Here is an 18,049-nt window from a genome sequence, read left to right on the forward strand (position 1 = left end):
GGGGGGAGTGAGGGGGGAGGGAGGGAGGGGGAGGGAGATGGGGAGGGAGGGGAAGGGAAGGGGAGGGAGGGGGAGGGAGGGGGAGGGGGAGGGAGATGGGGAGGGAGGGGAAGGGGTAGGAGGTATGATGAGGGTGGGGTGGGTGGGGTGTTTGGAGATTGGGTTTATGCATTTATCCAATCTATTGTGCAGTATCAAGTTTTGTTCAAATTGTTGCGCTATAGTGTACCGTGTTGGCTGCTTTCTGCCCAACCATTTGTCCAAACGCTTTTGATTGCAACATGTGCCTTAATTTAGTTCAACAAAGAAACTGCCAAGTTACTGAAGAACCTTTAGTAACCACGGGACCCAATGGTTACACGGGTCATCTAGTGATACTTAAAATGCAGCCTAATCAACATTTTATAAAGCTGCAACATGACTTCCTGACTCCAATCATCAATGCTTTGACCGAAAAAGGCAAGCATACCATATGCCATCTATACCACCTGGTCTATTTGAGTTAAGTTTCATTTATTGTCACATGTACTGAGGTACAGTGATAAGCTTTTGTTGCATGCTAACCAGTCAGCAGAAAGAATATACATGATTACAATCGAGACATCTGCAGATACATGATAAAGGCAATAACGTGAAAAATGTTTAGTGTAAGATAGAGTCCAGTAAAATCCGATCATAGATAGTCTGAGGATTACCAATGAGGTGGATAGTTGCTTAGGACTGCTCTCAAGTTGCTAGGAGTTGTGTTGCTACTTTCAGGAAGCTAAAGTCTTGAACCCTAAAATCCCTTTGTACATTAATGCAGTTCAGGACAAACGGAACAGCAGTGAGTCTCATGTATGGACAAAAATCATAGGTGACACTTTGGGTTAGAGAAAGGCAAAGTGCTTGAGTAATTCAATGGGTTAGTCAGTAGAAGCATGGGTTGATTCTCATCTGGGATACTATGTGTGTGGAGTTTGCATGTTCTCCCTGTGGCCACGTGGGTTTCCTCCGGGTGCTCCAGTTTCCTCCCAAATCCCAAAGACGTGCGGATTGTAGGTTAATCTATAATTTCTTCCCAGCTGCTATCAGGCAACTGAACTGTCCTCTCACCAACTAGAGATTGACCTTTCTACCTCAATGGAGACCTTTGAACTATCTTTAATCGGACTTTACTAAACGTTATAACCTTTATCCTGCATCTATACACTGTGAACGGCTTGATTGTAATCATCTATAGTCATTTTGTTGTCCAGATAGCGCGCAACAAAAATGCTTTTCACTGCACGTGACATTAATAAACTAAACATAAATGAATAATCGGCCTCCAATGTGTAGGGGGTGGATGAGAGAGTGGGATAACACCGAAATAGAATGAACAGGTGATCGATGGGTGGCATGGACTTGATGGGTTGAAAGTCCTGTTACCATGTTGTATCTCTAAACTAAAAATGAAACTATCTCCTCAGTACTGGAATGGAAGAAGTGGCAAGCTGGATTGCAGCCATAAAACTGTTGACTGGATGTCCACCAAGCCAGCCAAGGTGAACCTACATTTCATAAATAGAATGCTTTTCAGGATGCATCAATCCATGACTGTGGACCACAGCATGAATCCATGAATTACCTCCATCAGCTGCAGCCATGCAGTTTGATGTGTAGGTTGCTAAAACATGCAATGGATGATACAATAGTGCCATCTTTCACAAACTGGCGATACAACTTCTGCCCACAGAAATCAGCATGTAATTTTCTTTGACGTAATTCTTTTCTAAAAGCACTTCACATCTTGGAAATGTAAAATAAACCAATTATTAACAAGCTGAGTCAAATCAATGCAATACAGCTTGGATCAGATCACTATTGCAATTAAAAAGCAGAGCAGCTCGTTTAATGGATGTGGGGAATTGATATCAAGAGTGTTATGTTCTCAGGCTTATCCGTACAATTTGTTGCAACATTTAACATGCTTAACATTGGATTACATTTTCAAATGGAACTTGGCCTTACATTATTGGATGCATTTATGTATGCTTCTCATGTATAAATGTAAATTGTGTATGCACATAGATCATGTCATAGGATCTTAGATTCGAACAGCAGAGAAATAAGCCCTTTGGCCCATCACGACAGTACCGACTCTTGTCTCTACCTCTACTCATCCCATTTTCCCACAAGAGGTCAGTGGTCGCACTGCCTTAAAAAGGTCACCAGCATAATCGAAGGCCAGTATCACCCCAGTCACTCCTTCTGCTTCCCTCTTCCATCGGGTAGGAGGTACAGAAGTTTGGAAACGCACACCTCTGGATGCAGGAACAGTTTCTTCTCAGCTGTTATCAGGCAACAAACGGTCCTCTCATCAGCTAGAGTGTGGTCATGACCTCTTATCTACCTCATTGGAGACCTTTGAACTATCTTTAATTAGACTTTATCAGATTTCAATGTTGTATCTTTGCATTAAATATTGTTCCCTCTAACTTTTAACAGTGCACTGTGATGGCTTGATTGTATTCATGTATAGTCTTTTAGATTTTGGACTTTAGATTTTATAGATTCACCGTGGAAACAGGCCCCTCGGCCCAACGAGATAGCGCTGACCAGCTATCGCCCTTTACACTAGCATTATCCTACACACTAGGAACAATTTACAATTGTTCTTAACCAAAGCCAATTAACCTACAAACCTGTATGTCTTTGGAGTGTGGGAGGAAACCAGAGCTCCCGGAGAAAACTCATGCAGTCACAGGGAGAACGTACAAACTCTGTAAAGACAGCACCCGCAATCAGGATCAATAAGGATCAAACAGTTAGGAAATAGGCCCTTCACCCCCACCTCCCCACCCCCCCACCCACCCCAAAGACAGCACCTGTGGTCAGAATCGAACCCAGGTCTCTCGCGCTGTGAGGCAGCAACTCTATTCTGCACCACTGTGCCGCCCCTGATTCATTCACTCTGTTTCTCTATTCGCAGATGCTGTTGGATCTGCTGAGAATTTCCAGCAGTTTCTGTTTTCATCTCAGATTCCCAGCATATGTAACTTTTTCTTTTGAGTAACCTAAATTAACTTCCCAAATATCAGGCAGAACCTTTTGCTTTGATAGGAACAAAATTAATTCTCCTTTGCTTCACTCTCTTTATCGAGAACTTGAGATAACCTGCATTGAATTTAGTTCTGTTTTTTGTTAGTTTAGATACAGCACAGAAACAGGGCCTTCGGCCCACTGTGTCTACGCCTACCAGCAATCCCCGCACATTAGCACTATCCTACACACATAAGGAACAATTTACAATAATACCAAGCCAATTAACTGACAAAGGTGTACATCTTTGGAGTGTCTGAGGAAACCGGATATCCTAGATAAAACCCACGCAAGTCACAGGGAGAACTCTGTACAGACTGTGCCAGTAGTCAGGATCGAACCTGGGCCTCTGACACTGTAAGACATCAACTCTACCGCTGTGCCACCTTGTTTGGCAATTATTTTAGACACATTAAATTGAGAAAACTAGTTAGTCCGAAAAGGTGCTTTGTGCGGGGTACTGACATTGAAAAGAGTAGAGCTGATAGATCGAACAATAGTTGAAGTCAAGCTTAGATCTTAGTCCTTCCTAGTCACAGAAGGAAGTGAGGAACTGTACACCGTTAATGCTGAATAAATAAATGGCAGGAGAGCTGCAACTCAAATAAAACTGTTTACATGGAAAGACATTTGGACGGGTACAACTTCCCAATTTCCCAGCTGTTACCAAACAACTGAACCATCCAATCAACATCTGGAGAGTGGTACTAAGCTACTATCTACTGGGCTAAACATCATTCTCTTTATCATGTACTGTACACTGTGGATGGCTCCATTGTAATCATTTATAATTTTTCTGCCGACTAGTTAGCACACAATAATAACTTTTCACTGTACCTCAGTACACGTGACAATAAACTACGCTAAACTAAGATGGATAGGAAAGGTTTAGGACCAAATGTGGGTAGGTGCAACTAGTATAAAGGGGGCATCTCGAATGGCATGGGCAAGTTGGGCTGAAGGGCATGTTTCCATGTTGTATGTCTCTAAGAGTATGTCACAGCCGAAACAATATGCTATGGAGAATTTGCAAAGATATGAACATCAAATTGTCCAGTTTTAAGTAATGCACCTCCTACCCCTTCTCTCTTTCCTGACCCCCCCCCACCTACTTCTTCCAATATCTCATCCTTCTCCCCCCCAAACACCTGCCCACATTCATCTTCCACATATATCCCTCCCTCTGGCTATACATTTCACCTCTCTGTATCTAATGCCCTTTTCATCTTCAGCCTTTGGTATTTACTCCCATCAATCAGTCAAACAAACCCCCCCTCACTGTATCCACCTTTCGCTTATTAGGCTTTATCCTGCCCCATCTCTCTTTTCCAGCTTTATCTACTCTACTATAATTAGTCTTGAGGGAGGGTCCCGACCCAAAACATCGCCTGTTAATTCCCTGAACAAATGCTGCCTGACCTGTTGAGTTCCTCGAAGTACCTTGTATTCAGTTGGAAAAAAGTATTTTATTCTGAGATAAGATTAGGATAAATAAGTTTAAATCTTTTGTTTATTTACATTAAAGAGAGAGCTTGGGTGAATTTGCTTCAAGTCTGAGTTTACGTCTGCACAGGACTTAACTTGATCCTTTCATGATATTCTCTGATAAATTGCTTCAAATGGTAATTATTGCAAATGAATCATTCCATGAGTGTGTTTGCAAAGAGAGTTCACATCAAGTGTTTGACAAAATAGTAACATTTTCTCCAGTGAATAAATGTCAATGCATGCATACAGAACAAGTGGATCTCGATCCAATTATTAAGCTTCCCATGTTTATCTGAGTAAACATAACTTCGGGCGGCATAGTGGTGCCTTACAATGCCAGAGACCCAGGTCCTGACCGCGGGTATTGTTTGTACGGCTTTTTTTATATTCTCCCTGTGACCACGTGGGTTTTCTCAGGGTGCTCCGGTTTCCTCCCACATTCCAAAGACGTGCAGGTTTGTAAATTAATTGTCCCTGGTGTGTAGGATGCAAAATTGGGATATCAGATGATCAATGGGTGGCTGAAGGTCCTGTTTCCACGCTGTATCTGTAAACTAAAGATTTCACCAATACATTTGATAAGATTCTGTATGGTAGGCTGCTCTGGAAGGTTAGATCTCATGGGATCCAAGGAGAGATTGTTGAATGGATAGAAAATTAGCTTCATGGAAGGAAGTAGAGGGTGATGGTGGAAGGTTGCTTCTCGGACTGGAGGCCTGTGACGAGTGGTGTGCCTCGGGGTTCAGTGCTGGGGCCACTGCTGTTTGCCATCTATATTAATGATTTGATATTAGACTGCACAGGGCTAGATTAGTAAGTTTGCAGATAATACAAAAGTGGGGAGTTTTACAGATAGTGAAGGTGGTAGTGAAAAATTGCAGCAGGATCATAATCGCTTGGCCAGGTGGGCCAAGGAATGGTTGATGAAATGCGAGGTGTTGCATTTTGGGAAGTCTAACATGGGCAGGACCAAAACAGTAAATAGAGGGCTCTGGGAGGTGTGTTGTAGAGCGGAGAGATCAAGGAGTGCAAGTATGTAGTTCCTTGAAGGAGGTTTCATAGGTAGGTGGGGTGGTCAAAAAGGCGTTTGGCGCATTGACTCATCTGTCAGAGTATTGTGTATAGAGGTTGGGAGGTCATGTTGCATTTATAAGACATTGGTGAGGCTGCATGTCGAGTTCCTGGCACCATGTTATAGGAAAGATGCTCTTAATTTGGAAAGGATGCAGAGAAAATTTACAAGGATGTTTCCAGGACTCGTGGGTCGGAGCTATAGAGAGAGGTTGAGCATGCTGGGACTTAATTAAACATTTATTCTGAATCTTAAAGCAGATTTTTTGGGAGATCCTTAAACTAATTATGAAAGGACTATGGTATGTACATTGGACCTCATATCTGAGGAAGGATGTGCTTTCGTTGGAGAAGGTAAGGAGGAGATTTACCAGAACGATCATGGGGATGATTGGGTTCATGTATGATGAGCATTTGCTGGAGTTAGATGCGGGAGAACCTCATTGAAATTTACCGAATAGTGAAAGGCCTGAATAGAATGGATGTGGAGACGATATTTCCAGTAGGTGAGAGTCCAGGACAAGAGTGCACAGCCTCAGATGAAAATGACATATCTTTAGAATGGAGATGTTGGGAATTTATTCAATCAGAGGATGGTGAAATTGTGGAATTGATTGCCAGGGACGACTGTGGAGGCCAAGTCATTCGGTATTGTTCAAACGGAAATTCATAGTTGATTAGTATGGGCAGCAAGTGTTAGGGTAGAAGGAAGGAGAATAGGGTTGAGAGGGAAAAGTAGATCAGCCATGTTTGAATGGCAGAACAGACACCGTGGGCCAAATGGCCTAATTCTGCTCCGATGTCTTCTGAATTTATTGGAGCTCCCTGCTACCATGAACATCTGAGGCTGACAAGCCTTGATCATTTGTTCTTAATCGAAAAGCACACATTGAACCTTTAATGATTTGCCTACCTCTGAAATAAAATTCTTATAATGGGAATCTTTGGAAAGTTTATTGTTATTTCTAGAAATAAGGTGGTTGTGTCATTGATCTTTTTATCGTCAAGGTTAGTACAGTGGAAAAGTTGTCATTCTTATCTTTGAAAATGTTTCATACTTGAAGGCTGAACTTCAACACAGAGTGTTAATACATTATTAGATAATTAAATGAAGGCCATAAAAATGCCTTGAATAAAGCAAGAAAAATACAGATGAGAATAATTGGACCTCACTGAGAAAATGCAGTGCATCTTTTCATAAAGGAAACAAATCGTTGCCTAACAGGGTTTTGGGTAACAAAACAAGTCACCGAGAGTTGCACCAAAGAACACACCAGTTAATTTGAAATGAAGACAGCTTAAATCTTTCCAATGTTCGGGTTTGTCATTTTCAGTAGTTTTAATCGACTTTTAGGTTATATTTAATCTGTCGAGCAAAGAAAATGCAGCTGTTGTTTTCTGTTACAATCTATCTCGTTACTGCAACCTGAGTGAAATTATCGCACAAGCAGAAGAAAATACGTTTAAGTTTAGGTTTATTATTGTCAGGTGTATCTGGGTACAGTGAAAAGCATGGTTTTGCATGCTATCCAAATATTAGGGTTAAGACCAGAATTGTCGCCTATTTGTGTTCCCCAGAGATGGTGCCTGCTCGCTGAGTTACTCCTGCACTTTGTGTCTTTTTTTTGTTGTAAACCAGCATCTGCAAGTCCTTGTGTCTCCAACAAATGTTAAACCTTTAGCTGTCAGACTTCTGCTTTCCTTTTTGAACAAAGGAAGCAGCTTGGTAGTTTTCTAATCTTCTGAAAGCTTCCAGAATTTCACAAGTTTTGAACATTTTCAACCAATTAGTTAACTTTCTCTGCAGCCTCCTCCTTTAAATCCTGTGGGATTTAAGTCCATTAAGTCCGAGTGATTTGTCTGCCTTTAGCCCTGTGAGTTTCTCAAATCCATCATCCCTTGTGATTGGGATTTTTGCAAGTTTCTCGATATTTTTTGAAATTTGCCTATCCATATTCTCTGTCTGTCATCACCTATCCATGTTCTCCAGGGATGCTGCCTGACCCATTGAGTCACTCCAGCACTTCGTATCTTTAAACATTTTTTTTGCTGCTTCCCATTTATGTATCCATAATTATTACTGTCTGGTTTGATATTACAGTCAGATTTTCTCTCAAAATCAGTCTTCTCCTTTTAAGTTCAGTTTAGTTTAGAGATACAGGATGGAAACAGGCCATTCAGCCCACCAAGTTCCCACCGACCAACAATCATCCTGTACACTAGTTCTATCCTACACTCTAGGGACAATTTACAAGCTAATTAACCTACAAACCTGCACGTCTTTGGAATGTGGGAGGAAACCCGGAGAAAACCAAATTTGAGGAAGGACATACATACCATTGAGGGAGTGCAGCATAGGTTCACGAGGTTAATTCCCGGGATAGCTGGACTGTCATATGTTGAAAGAATGGAGCGACTGAGCTTGTATACACTGGAATTTAAAGGATTAAAGGATTGGACATGCTAGAGGCAGGAAACATGTTCCCGATGTTGGGGGAGTGCAGAACCAGGGGCCATAATTTAAGAATAAGGGGTAGGCCATTTAGAATGGAGATGAGGAAAAACATTTTCACCCAGAGAATTGTGAATCTGGAATTCTCTGCCTCAGAAGGCAGTGGAGGCCGATTCTCTGGATGCTTTCAAGTGAGAGTTAGATAGAGCTTTTAAAGACAACGGAGTCAAGGGAAATGGGGAGAAGGCAGGAACGGGGTTCTGATTGTGGATGATCGCCATGATAACAGTGAATGGCGGTGCTGGCTCGAAGGGCTGAATGGCCTACTCCTGCACCCATTGTCTATTGTCTATTGTCTCAAACCCACGTGGTCAGAGAGAATGTGCAAACTTTGTACAGACAGCACCCATGGTCAGGATTGAACTTGGATCTCTGGTGCTATAAGGCAGCAATTCTACCACTGCGCCACTGTGCCGCTTATCAACTTTGTAGACTATAACTGTTGAATGCTAAAAACTTTCAGTCCATAAGCCTACGACTAGCCTTTGCCATGTTGTATGCCGTAATTATCAATTTAACATTATCATTGACTTCCTTAATTAACCACATATTGTGCCTCTTTCGCTTGGAGTAGCTCTTTCTAATTGGGATAAATTCCTGCTGAATGTGAATATCTGCCATCGTTTGTACACTGACCAGTTTATTAGCTTATTTTCCCAGTCAATCTTTGACAAGTGCACCATCATATCATTTTAATTGCCCTTATTAAAGTCAAAGACAGCAGTTTTGTTCCTGTGGTGTTCAAACTGCATCATTATGGTCGTCGCCTCTCAGGGAATCTTCAACCACGCAATCTCTTCTTAACCCTTCCTCACTACTCATGTCCAAATGAGTCTATTGCATGTAGGTTCCATAGCACACCGTACAATGAAACAATCCCTCATATGTTCCAGAAATTACTTTTCTTCTCTACCCTGGTTCATCCAATCAAAGGGCAGCACAGTGTTGCAGTGGTAGAGCTGCTTCCTTACAGCGCCAGAGACCCAGGTTTAATCCTGACCATGGGTGCTGTCTGCACAGAGTTTGTACGTTTTCCCCATGGCCTGCGTGGGTTTTCTCTGGGAGCTCCGGTTTCCTCCAACACTCCAATGACATACAGGTTTGTTAGGGATTGGCTTGATTTAATTGTAACTTGTCCCTTGTGTGTGTAGGATAGTGTTAGTATGCGGGGATCAATGGTTGGCATGGACTCTCTAAAACTAAAATTAAAACTAATATATTGAGTAAAGTCTCCCATGACAACTGCAGTTTCTTCAAACAGCCCTCGATATTTCCCCATTTAACCTCTGCCCTATTGAGGGGCATGTTCTGGGGGTTATTTTAATACTATATAGCTGTCTACCACTACACTACTGCATAAATTGCAATATTCATACCTCGTACGAGTCAATGTGTAACTATGTCTATGTAACAGCTAATAGATCAACTCAATTATTTTACTGCATTCAAATAAAGAGTATCACATTTTTATTTTGTTTTACAGTCTTTTTACTAACTCTAGATTTGCTTTGTCCTACATACTTTCATTGATATCTTCTTCCCAAGCCTATCACATTTTACTTGTCAATTTCCCCCTCACTATCCCACGGCACGACTCTCTCGTTTCCTCTTGGTTTATTAAACTGTCCTTGAAACCATCCCTCTTCCTGTTTAGTTTAAGTCCTGTCTACAATTCTATTCATGTGATTCACTATGATCCACACAAGTCATGATAGTTTGAAAATGATCAGTAACTTACTGTACAAACTCAATGACAATAAATTTCATGCAGAAATTAATTACTTATTTCTACGTGTAATGCTAGGCTGTGCTTTTTTTTCACTGTGAATCACTGGAGAACTATGTTGAGCTCTATTCATCGGCAATGGAAACAAAGTCAAGGTGATGTGCAGAGGAGATTTACATAAATGGCATCAGGAAATAAAGACTCCATTCATGTGATGTTGCTGAAGAAATTGGGGTTGTTATCCATAGAATAGAGCAAATTATGAATAAATTTGAGGCATTCAAAATCTCGAATGCTTCAAATATTTTACACAACATTGAAGGAGGCCATATGGCCGATTGTTTACAAGATCATAAGGTAATAAGGGGAAGGAGTAGAATTAGACCATTCGGCCCATCAAGTCTACTCCACCATTCAATCATGGCTGATCGATCTCTCTTTCCGAATCCCATTCGCCTGCCTTCTCCCCATAACCTCTCACACCTGTACTAATCAAGAATCTATCTCTGCCTTAAAAAGAGATAGATATTATACTGGCTCTTAGAACAATCTCATTCTACAGGCCAACCCTACAATTTCTTGCCAGTGTTTGGCCTATATCCTTCTAAACCTGTCCTATCCATGCACCTGTCGAATTGCTTCTTAAATATTGTGGTAGTTCCTGTCTCAACTACCTCCTCCAACAGCTCATTCCATACACCCACTTTTATTTTACAGTAATTATTTTACTGAATTATGTGCAATTTCACTGTACCTCCATACATCTATATACTAAAACTTTTGTTTGTTTGTTTGTTTGTTTGTTTGTTTGTTCCTGAACTACAGCCAAAATGGTACACGATAGCGCAACAATTGTAGGCCCATCTTACTCAACATATAACATATAACATATAACAACTACAGCATGGAAACAGGCCTGTCCGGCCCTACCAGTCCACGCCGACCATTCTCCCTGACCTAGTCTCATCTACCTGCACTCAGACCATAACCCTCCAATCCCCTCCTATCCATATACCTATCCAATTTACTCTTAAATAATAAAATCGAGCCAGCCTCCACCACTTCCACCGGAAGCCCATTCCATACAGCCACAACCCTCTGAGTAAAGAAGTTCCCCCTCATGTTACCCCTAAACCTTTGTCCCTCAATTCTGAAGCTATGTCCCCTTGTTGGAATCTTCCCCACTCTCAAAGGGAAAAGCCTACCCACGTCAACTCTGTCCGTCCCTCTCAAAATTTTAAAAACCTCTATCAAGTCCCCCCTCAACCTTCTACGCTCCAAAGAATAAAGACCCAACCTATTCAACCTCTCTCTGTAGCCTAAGTGCTGAAACCCAGGCAACATTCTAGTAAATCTCCTCTGTACCCTCTCCATTTTGTCGACATCCTTCCTATAATTTGGCGACCAGAACTGCACACCATACTCCAGATTCGGCCTCACCAATGCCCTGTACAATTTCAACATTACATCCCAACTTCTATACTCGATGCTCTGATTTATAAAGGCAAGCATACCAAACGCCTTCTTCACCACCCTATCCACATGAGATTCCACCTTCAGGGAACAATGCACAGTTATTCCCAGATCCCTCTGTTCCACTGCATTCCTCAATTCCCTACCATTTACCCTGTACGTCCTATTTTGATTTGTCCTACCAAAATGCAGAACCTCACACTTATCAGCATTAAACTCCATCTGCCATCTTTCAGCCCACCCTTCCAAAAGGCCCAAGTCTCTCTGTAGACTTTGAAAATCTACCTCACTATCAACTACTCCACCTATCTTAGTATCATCTGCATATTTACTAATCCAATTTGCCACACCATCATCCAGATCATTAATGTAAATGACAAACAACAGTGGACCCAACACAGATCCTTGGGGCACTCCACTAGACACTGGCCTCCAACCTGACATACAATTGTCAACCATTACCCTCTGGTATCTCCCATTCAGCCATTGTTGAATCCATCTTGCAACCTCACTATTAATACCCAACGATTTAACCTTCTTAATCAACCTTCCATGTGGAACCTTGTCAAATGCCTTACTGAAGTCCATATAGACAACATCCACAGCCTTGCCCTTATCAATTTCCCTGGTAACCTCTTCAAAAAATTCAAGAAGATTAGTCAAACATGACCTTCCAGGCACAAATCCATGTTGACTGTTTCTAATCAGGCCTTGATTATCCAAATAATTATATATATTGTCCCTAAGTATCTTTTCCATTAATTTTCCCACCACAGACGTCAAACTAATAGGTCTATAATTGCTCGGTTTACTTTTAGAACCTTTTTTAAACAAAGGCACAACATGCGCAATGCGCCAATCTTCCGGCACCATCCCTGTTTCTAATGACGTTTGAAATATTTCCGTCATAGCCCCTGCTATTTCTGCACTAACTTCCCTCAATGTCCTAGGGAATATCCTAACGTTGTGCCTTTGGTGCTAATGGAAGACGTTTCATTGAAATTGGTGTCATATTTTTAAAGTTATTCACATTTTAAAGTTTAAATCTATCTCCTAGGGAGGGAGGGAGGGAGGGAGGAGGTGGAGGGGGGAGGGGGGAGGGGGGAGGGAGGGAGGGGGAGGAAGAAGGATCAGGGGGGTTGAGGGGAATGGAGTGGAGGGGAGTTGAAGGGGGGGAGGGGAAGGGGGAGTGGAGGGGGGAGGGGAGGAAGGGGAGGGAGGGGGGGAGGGAGGGGGAGGAGGGGGAGGAAGGAGGAGAGGGTGCTGCACCAATGCAGGAGAGGTTTGAGCCCAACGGGTCCACGTGGTGTAATGTGACAATAAAGTACCATTGAATCATTGAATTAATCCCATTCCCCCAGTTTGTTCCTTATCTCTTACATATGCCCATTCTCCACCAAAACCAGGAATAATTTACAGTAGCCAAAAAACATCCACCCAGGGATGTGGGAGGAAACTGGAGAAGGTCACAGAGTGAGAGGGAAAACATGCAAACTCCTCAATGAGAGAATCAGAAGTCAAGATCAAACTTGGAATGCTGGGGCTGTACCACTGAGCCACACATCTGTCAGAGTAAAAGGAGAGAAACTGTCTGCAGTGATAGCAACACTTTTAATGGAGTGAAATATCATATGATATTTCACAGAAATATTGTTCAAGAAGTGAGCCAGATTAAAATTCAAGACCAAAAGTAATTGTATAAAAGTGCTTCTCCAAACTGGGATAGAGAAACAAACAGAGGGTCTGGATCTACCTCCACTCATATCTACGAGAATAATACACATTTCCTATACATTAACAGAATAATACCGTGCATAAACCCTTGGATACTAACTTTCTGCTGAATGTGATAGAGTCATACAGTGTAGAAACAGGCCCTTCGACCTGACTTGCCCAAGCCGACCAAGATGCTCCATCTACACTAGTCTCACCTGCCTGCGTTTGACCCATATCCTTTTAAACCTATCCTATCCATGTACCTGTACAAATCTTTTTTTGAATGTTGTGATAGTAGCTGCCTCGACTACCTCCTCTCGCAGCTCGTTCCATGTACCGACCACCCTTAGTGTAAAAATGTTGCCCCCCTGGTTCCAATTAAAATTTCCCCCTCACAGTGGCGCAGCGGTAGAGTTGTTGCTTCACAGCGCCAAAGACCCGGGTTTAATCCTGACCGTGGTTGCTGTTTGTGTGGAGTTTGCATGTTCTTCCTGTGATCACGTAAGTTTATTCTAGGTGCTCCGGTTTCCTCCCACATTCCAAAGACGTGCAGGATTGTAGGTTAATTGGCCTCTATACATTTTTACCTAGTGTGTGGGATAGAACTAATATATGGGTGATCATTGGTCGGCGCGGACTCAGTTGGCCGAAGAACCCGTTTCCATGCTGTGCCACAAATCTAAACTAAACTTAATCCTAAAATAGACACAAAATACTGGAGTAACTCAGTATCTCTGATGAAAAATAATAGGTGACCAAGTCTGAAGAAGGGCTCTGACCCGAAACGTTACTCCAGCATTTTGTGTCTATCTTCGGTATAAACCAGCATCTGCAGTTACTTCCTACACGTAAACCTAAACCCACGTCCCCTGGTTCTTCATTTCCATACCCAGGGTAGATGCAGAGAGTCTTCAATCTATTCCTTTCATGATCCTATAGTTTTAACTTATAACTGCTACAGATAATGTTTGATGGAAGTGAAGTTATGGTTCTTTTTTCTTGTTATTTTGCCAGTTCTGAGCTGCTCTGAGAAAGTGACAGTGAATGTCCTTCCTGAATCATTGTGATGAAGGTGGCTCCAAAAAGATGCTAGTTAGGGAATTCCAGCACTTTGCCCCAGTGACATTGACGAAATAGCAATCAAGATGATGTATGCTTTGCGGGGGATTTGGAAGCGATGGCGTCCCATGACATTGGTGCTCCTTTACTTCCCGGCAGCACAGGTCGCAAACATGAGAGATGCTGTCAGAGGGAACTCGACGAGCTGCCGCTGTGCATCTTAGAGACAGGAGATCCCGTGGTCAAGGCATCTAGCAGGTGTTGGGTGAATAGGTAGGAGGCATCAATCATGGAGATCGCTGTGTCCTAGATGTTGCTGAGCTTCTTCTGAGCAACTGAGAGTTGTTGCCTGGGCGAGCGAGTAGTGAGCAATTATTCAGGGGCCCTTGTACATCAGAAATCTCCAGGGCAGTTGGAGATGGCGTTCAGTTTAGTTTAGTTTAGAGATACAACATGGAAACAGGCCCTTCGACCCACCGTGGCCAACCAACAATCACCTATTCATGGTGGTTCTATCCTATACACCAGGGATAAATTTACAGGCTAATTAACCTACAAACCTGCATGCCTACGGAATGTGGGAGGAAACCAGAGCACCTAGAGAAAACCCATACGGTAACAGGGAGAACATACAAACTCCGTACAGCACCCGTAGTCAGGATTGAAACGGATCATTGGCGCTGAAAGGTAGCAACTCTATCACTGTGCCACCGGGCCACTCCTTTGGCCTTAACGTTGCCCTTGCCAGTGATACCCACATCCTGTAAATTATTTTTTTAAAACCCGATTGAGATCATTGTTTAGTCAAAATCTTTAACGCTGATATTGAATAAATGAAGCAGTTACAGCAACAATGATTTTACATCTATATTTATGTGTACATTTATGTGTATGTATGTATATATGTGCTTATATGTATACACACATACACACACACACACACACACATATACACACATAAACACACACAAACACACACACGCTGAATATTAATTTCTGGTGTTTATTCGTACACTGAATGTTGTAGGGATTTTGAATACCAGTAGCAATATTTTTATGGACATATTATAAATGGGGTGTCATTTAGTTTATCACCAATTTACTCTGTGGAGTTATATAGATTGAATTGGAGTTTTTTTTTCAAATATGATTTCAAATATACAGGTTCTGCTAAATTAAGTGGAATAGTTTTGCAGGAAATCATGTTTATAAAGTTATTTTGAATCTGTTCACGAGATGCTGACTGAATATGATTTAATGCCTTTTGCAAAGCATTTTAATTGCTTTATTTTTTTTCTCTTTCATTCCTCATGAAAATCAAGGCAGGATCTGGTTAAGCCAGGGGATCTAGTGTATATTTAATGTTTATAATTACAGTGGAGAATAGGTGAAGTGAGGGTTGCAGAAAAAAAATTCTGAATAGGAGAAGCAAGGACCTGCAGTTACTGCTTTACACAAAAAGGCACAAAGTGCTGGAGTAACTCAGCAGATGAGGCAGCATCTCCGGAGAACATGGACAGGTGACTTATCGGGTCTGGAGGGTCCAGCACAAAGAGTTTGGGAACCTCTTGTGCCAATATTTGATGCCTGATCCTAGCACTGAATCTGTGTACATTATTAATAAGGCAGCATCAACTCAGCATTCTGTCTCCTGAATGCTTTTAATTAATGATATTTATGTCAATATTAATAAAAATGTTGCTTCCTCTATTGCCTTTGGAATATTTCATTAATCATGCACATACCAGATGTGGGAGTTGATGCCAAGGAATGTACATTAATAAATATATTGTGAGATGTTGTGATGAAGCATTTATGTCTAGTCATTCACTCCTGCCTCACAGCAGGAATAGAGGCAATACATGCTTCCAACATATATAGTTCCACGCACCACAGATTCACTTAGAGTCATCGTGTCAAACAGCATGGAAACAGGTCCTTCAGCCCAACTTGCCCATGCTGTCCAAGATGCCCGTGTCTCCACTAGTCCCACCTGCTTGCATTTTGTCCATATCCCTCTCAACCTTTCCTATCCGTAGACCTGTCCAAATATATTTTAAATGTTGTGATACTTCCTGCCTCTGGCAGCTCGTTTTGTATACCCACCACCCTTCTATGTAAACAAGAGTGAAAACAAAACGTTTTAGCTTAGTAAGTGCATGCTTGTACATATTAATTTTCAACCTTCATCGCAAATAATGCAGGTTGGCAAAGATTTTGGTCAGGACCTCCATGTTTTTGCAAGCTGGGTATGAAATCAATCCATTGATGTCTGCAGATGATCAAAGCATTGAGCCTGTTCCTGTTGGTCCTGTCATTACAACCTATATCTTATTTATTTCCAATGAAGGTCCATATACCATGACTAGATGCAGAAATCCTGGCTGCCATGTCTTCCTTATCCCTGGGACACTGAGGAAACTGTAACATGCTGCCTACGATGAGCGCAAATCAATTTAAGACACAAAGTTCTGGAGTAATTCAGCGGGTCGGGCCACATCTCTGGAGAATATGTATAGGTGACGTTTTGTGTTCTTCTTCAGGCTGATTCACCCAAAACATCACTTATTCATGTTCTCCAGATATGCTGCCTGACCCGCTGATTTACCCCAACCTGTTCACACTAGTTGGATAGTCACACTATGTTTTCCCACATTCTCATCCACTTCCTATACACAAGGGGCAATTTAGAGAGGCCAATTAACGTACAAACCTGCGCTTCTTTGGGATGTGGGAGGAAACTGGAGCACTCGAAGAAAACCCATGCAGTCACAGGGAGAATGTGCAAACTCCACACAGAGAGTACCCAAGGCAGGATTGAAGCCAGATCTCTGTAGGCAGTGGCTGTACCAGGTGTGCCACTAGGCAGTCCTACTCTTTTTGATTTAATGCAATCAGTGAATCCTGTAACAACCGTAAAGCTTACGACTTGGAATGGAATTGGGGTCAGTATTTGTAAGCTTGTGGCATAGCTACTTGGTGAAATATAATCCTTTGAATAGATATAGAAGCATCGACTCATACTGCATGGAAATAGACCCTTAGGTTCAACTTACCCATGCCGACCAACATACCCTATCTACATTAGTCCCATGTAGATTGGAATGTCTGAAGCACACTCCAGGGGTGGTGGTGAAGGCACAACTGATGGTGGCATTTAAGAAGCTTTTAGATAGGCACATGGATCTCCAGGGAATGGTAGGATATGTGTCACATGCAGGCTGAAATTACTTTAACCTGGTATCATGTTTGGCACAAACATTGTGGACCCAAAGGCTTGTTCCTGTGATGTTCTGTTCTATGTTCTATCTTTTGCAACCATGAAACCTAAAGTAAGGAATGTGTGTATGAGGTTTATAACTTAAGATGAATTAGTAAAATTATTTTTTGCTAGCATTCGGGGTCAAACTAATTGCAATTCATCCTCAAGTTGTCTGTTGGAAAGATTCATTTCCTTCATAAAATAAAATTGCAGGTTTTGTTTTATCTGAGCAGTGAAGCTTTTGACAAAGCTGATCTTTATTTCCTACAGGTGAATGTGGATGCCAAGAGGGCTACACAAGAGATCCTGTCCATAAACACTTTTGCATCAGAAATGACTGGGGAACAAATCAAGGGTGAGTGTATGAATTTTTGCTGATTCCTATTTCATTCCACTGCATTGCATATGTTCCTAAATCATTAAATCTTTTACTTATTATTCACCAGTGATATGCCAAAACAGTTCTGTATTGTTGCAGTGGAAATGTTTGTATTTCAAAAGTAAAGCTTTAATCCCTGAAGGTATTTTTAGGTTGCATCAAAACTTATCATTTTATTCTCTTCCTCACATTATGTTTATTTTAAACTTATTTGATCCTTCCCTCAGCTACTCTGTGAAGTCGGAAACTCTACCTTATAATGACATTTTGCACCGAATTTTCTCCTGGATTGATTTATGG

At 41.8% G+C, this 18,049-nt stretch overlaps 1 protein-coding gene across 2 annotated transcripts in view; it reads left to right on the top strand.

Annotated features, from left to right (window-relative positions):
- astn1 (astrotactin 1) overlaps nucleotides 1-18,049 on the top strand; it is a 1,605,092-nt gene that overhangs the window by 742,754 nt on the left and 844,289 nt on the right. For both annotated transcript variants that reach the window (XM_078407397.1, XM_078407398.1), the window contains one exon: nucleotides 17,641-17,725. In XM_078407397.1, coding sequence (XP_078263523.1) covers nucleotides 17,641-17,725 — 85 coding nt within the window. The remainder of the gene's footprint in view (nucleotides 1-17,640; nucleotides 17,726-18,049) is intronic.

The sequence above is a fragment of the Rhinoraja longicauda genome, chromosome 11, assembly GCF_053455715.1.
Source record: "Rhinoraja longicauda isolate Sanriku21f chromosome 11, sRhiLon1.1, whole genome shotgun sequence".
Taxonomy (NCBI): Eukaryota; Metazoa; Chordata; class Chondrichthyes; order Rajiformes; family Arhynchobatidae; genus Rhinoraja; species Rhinoraja longicauda.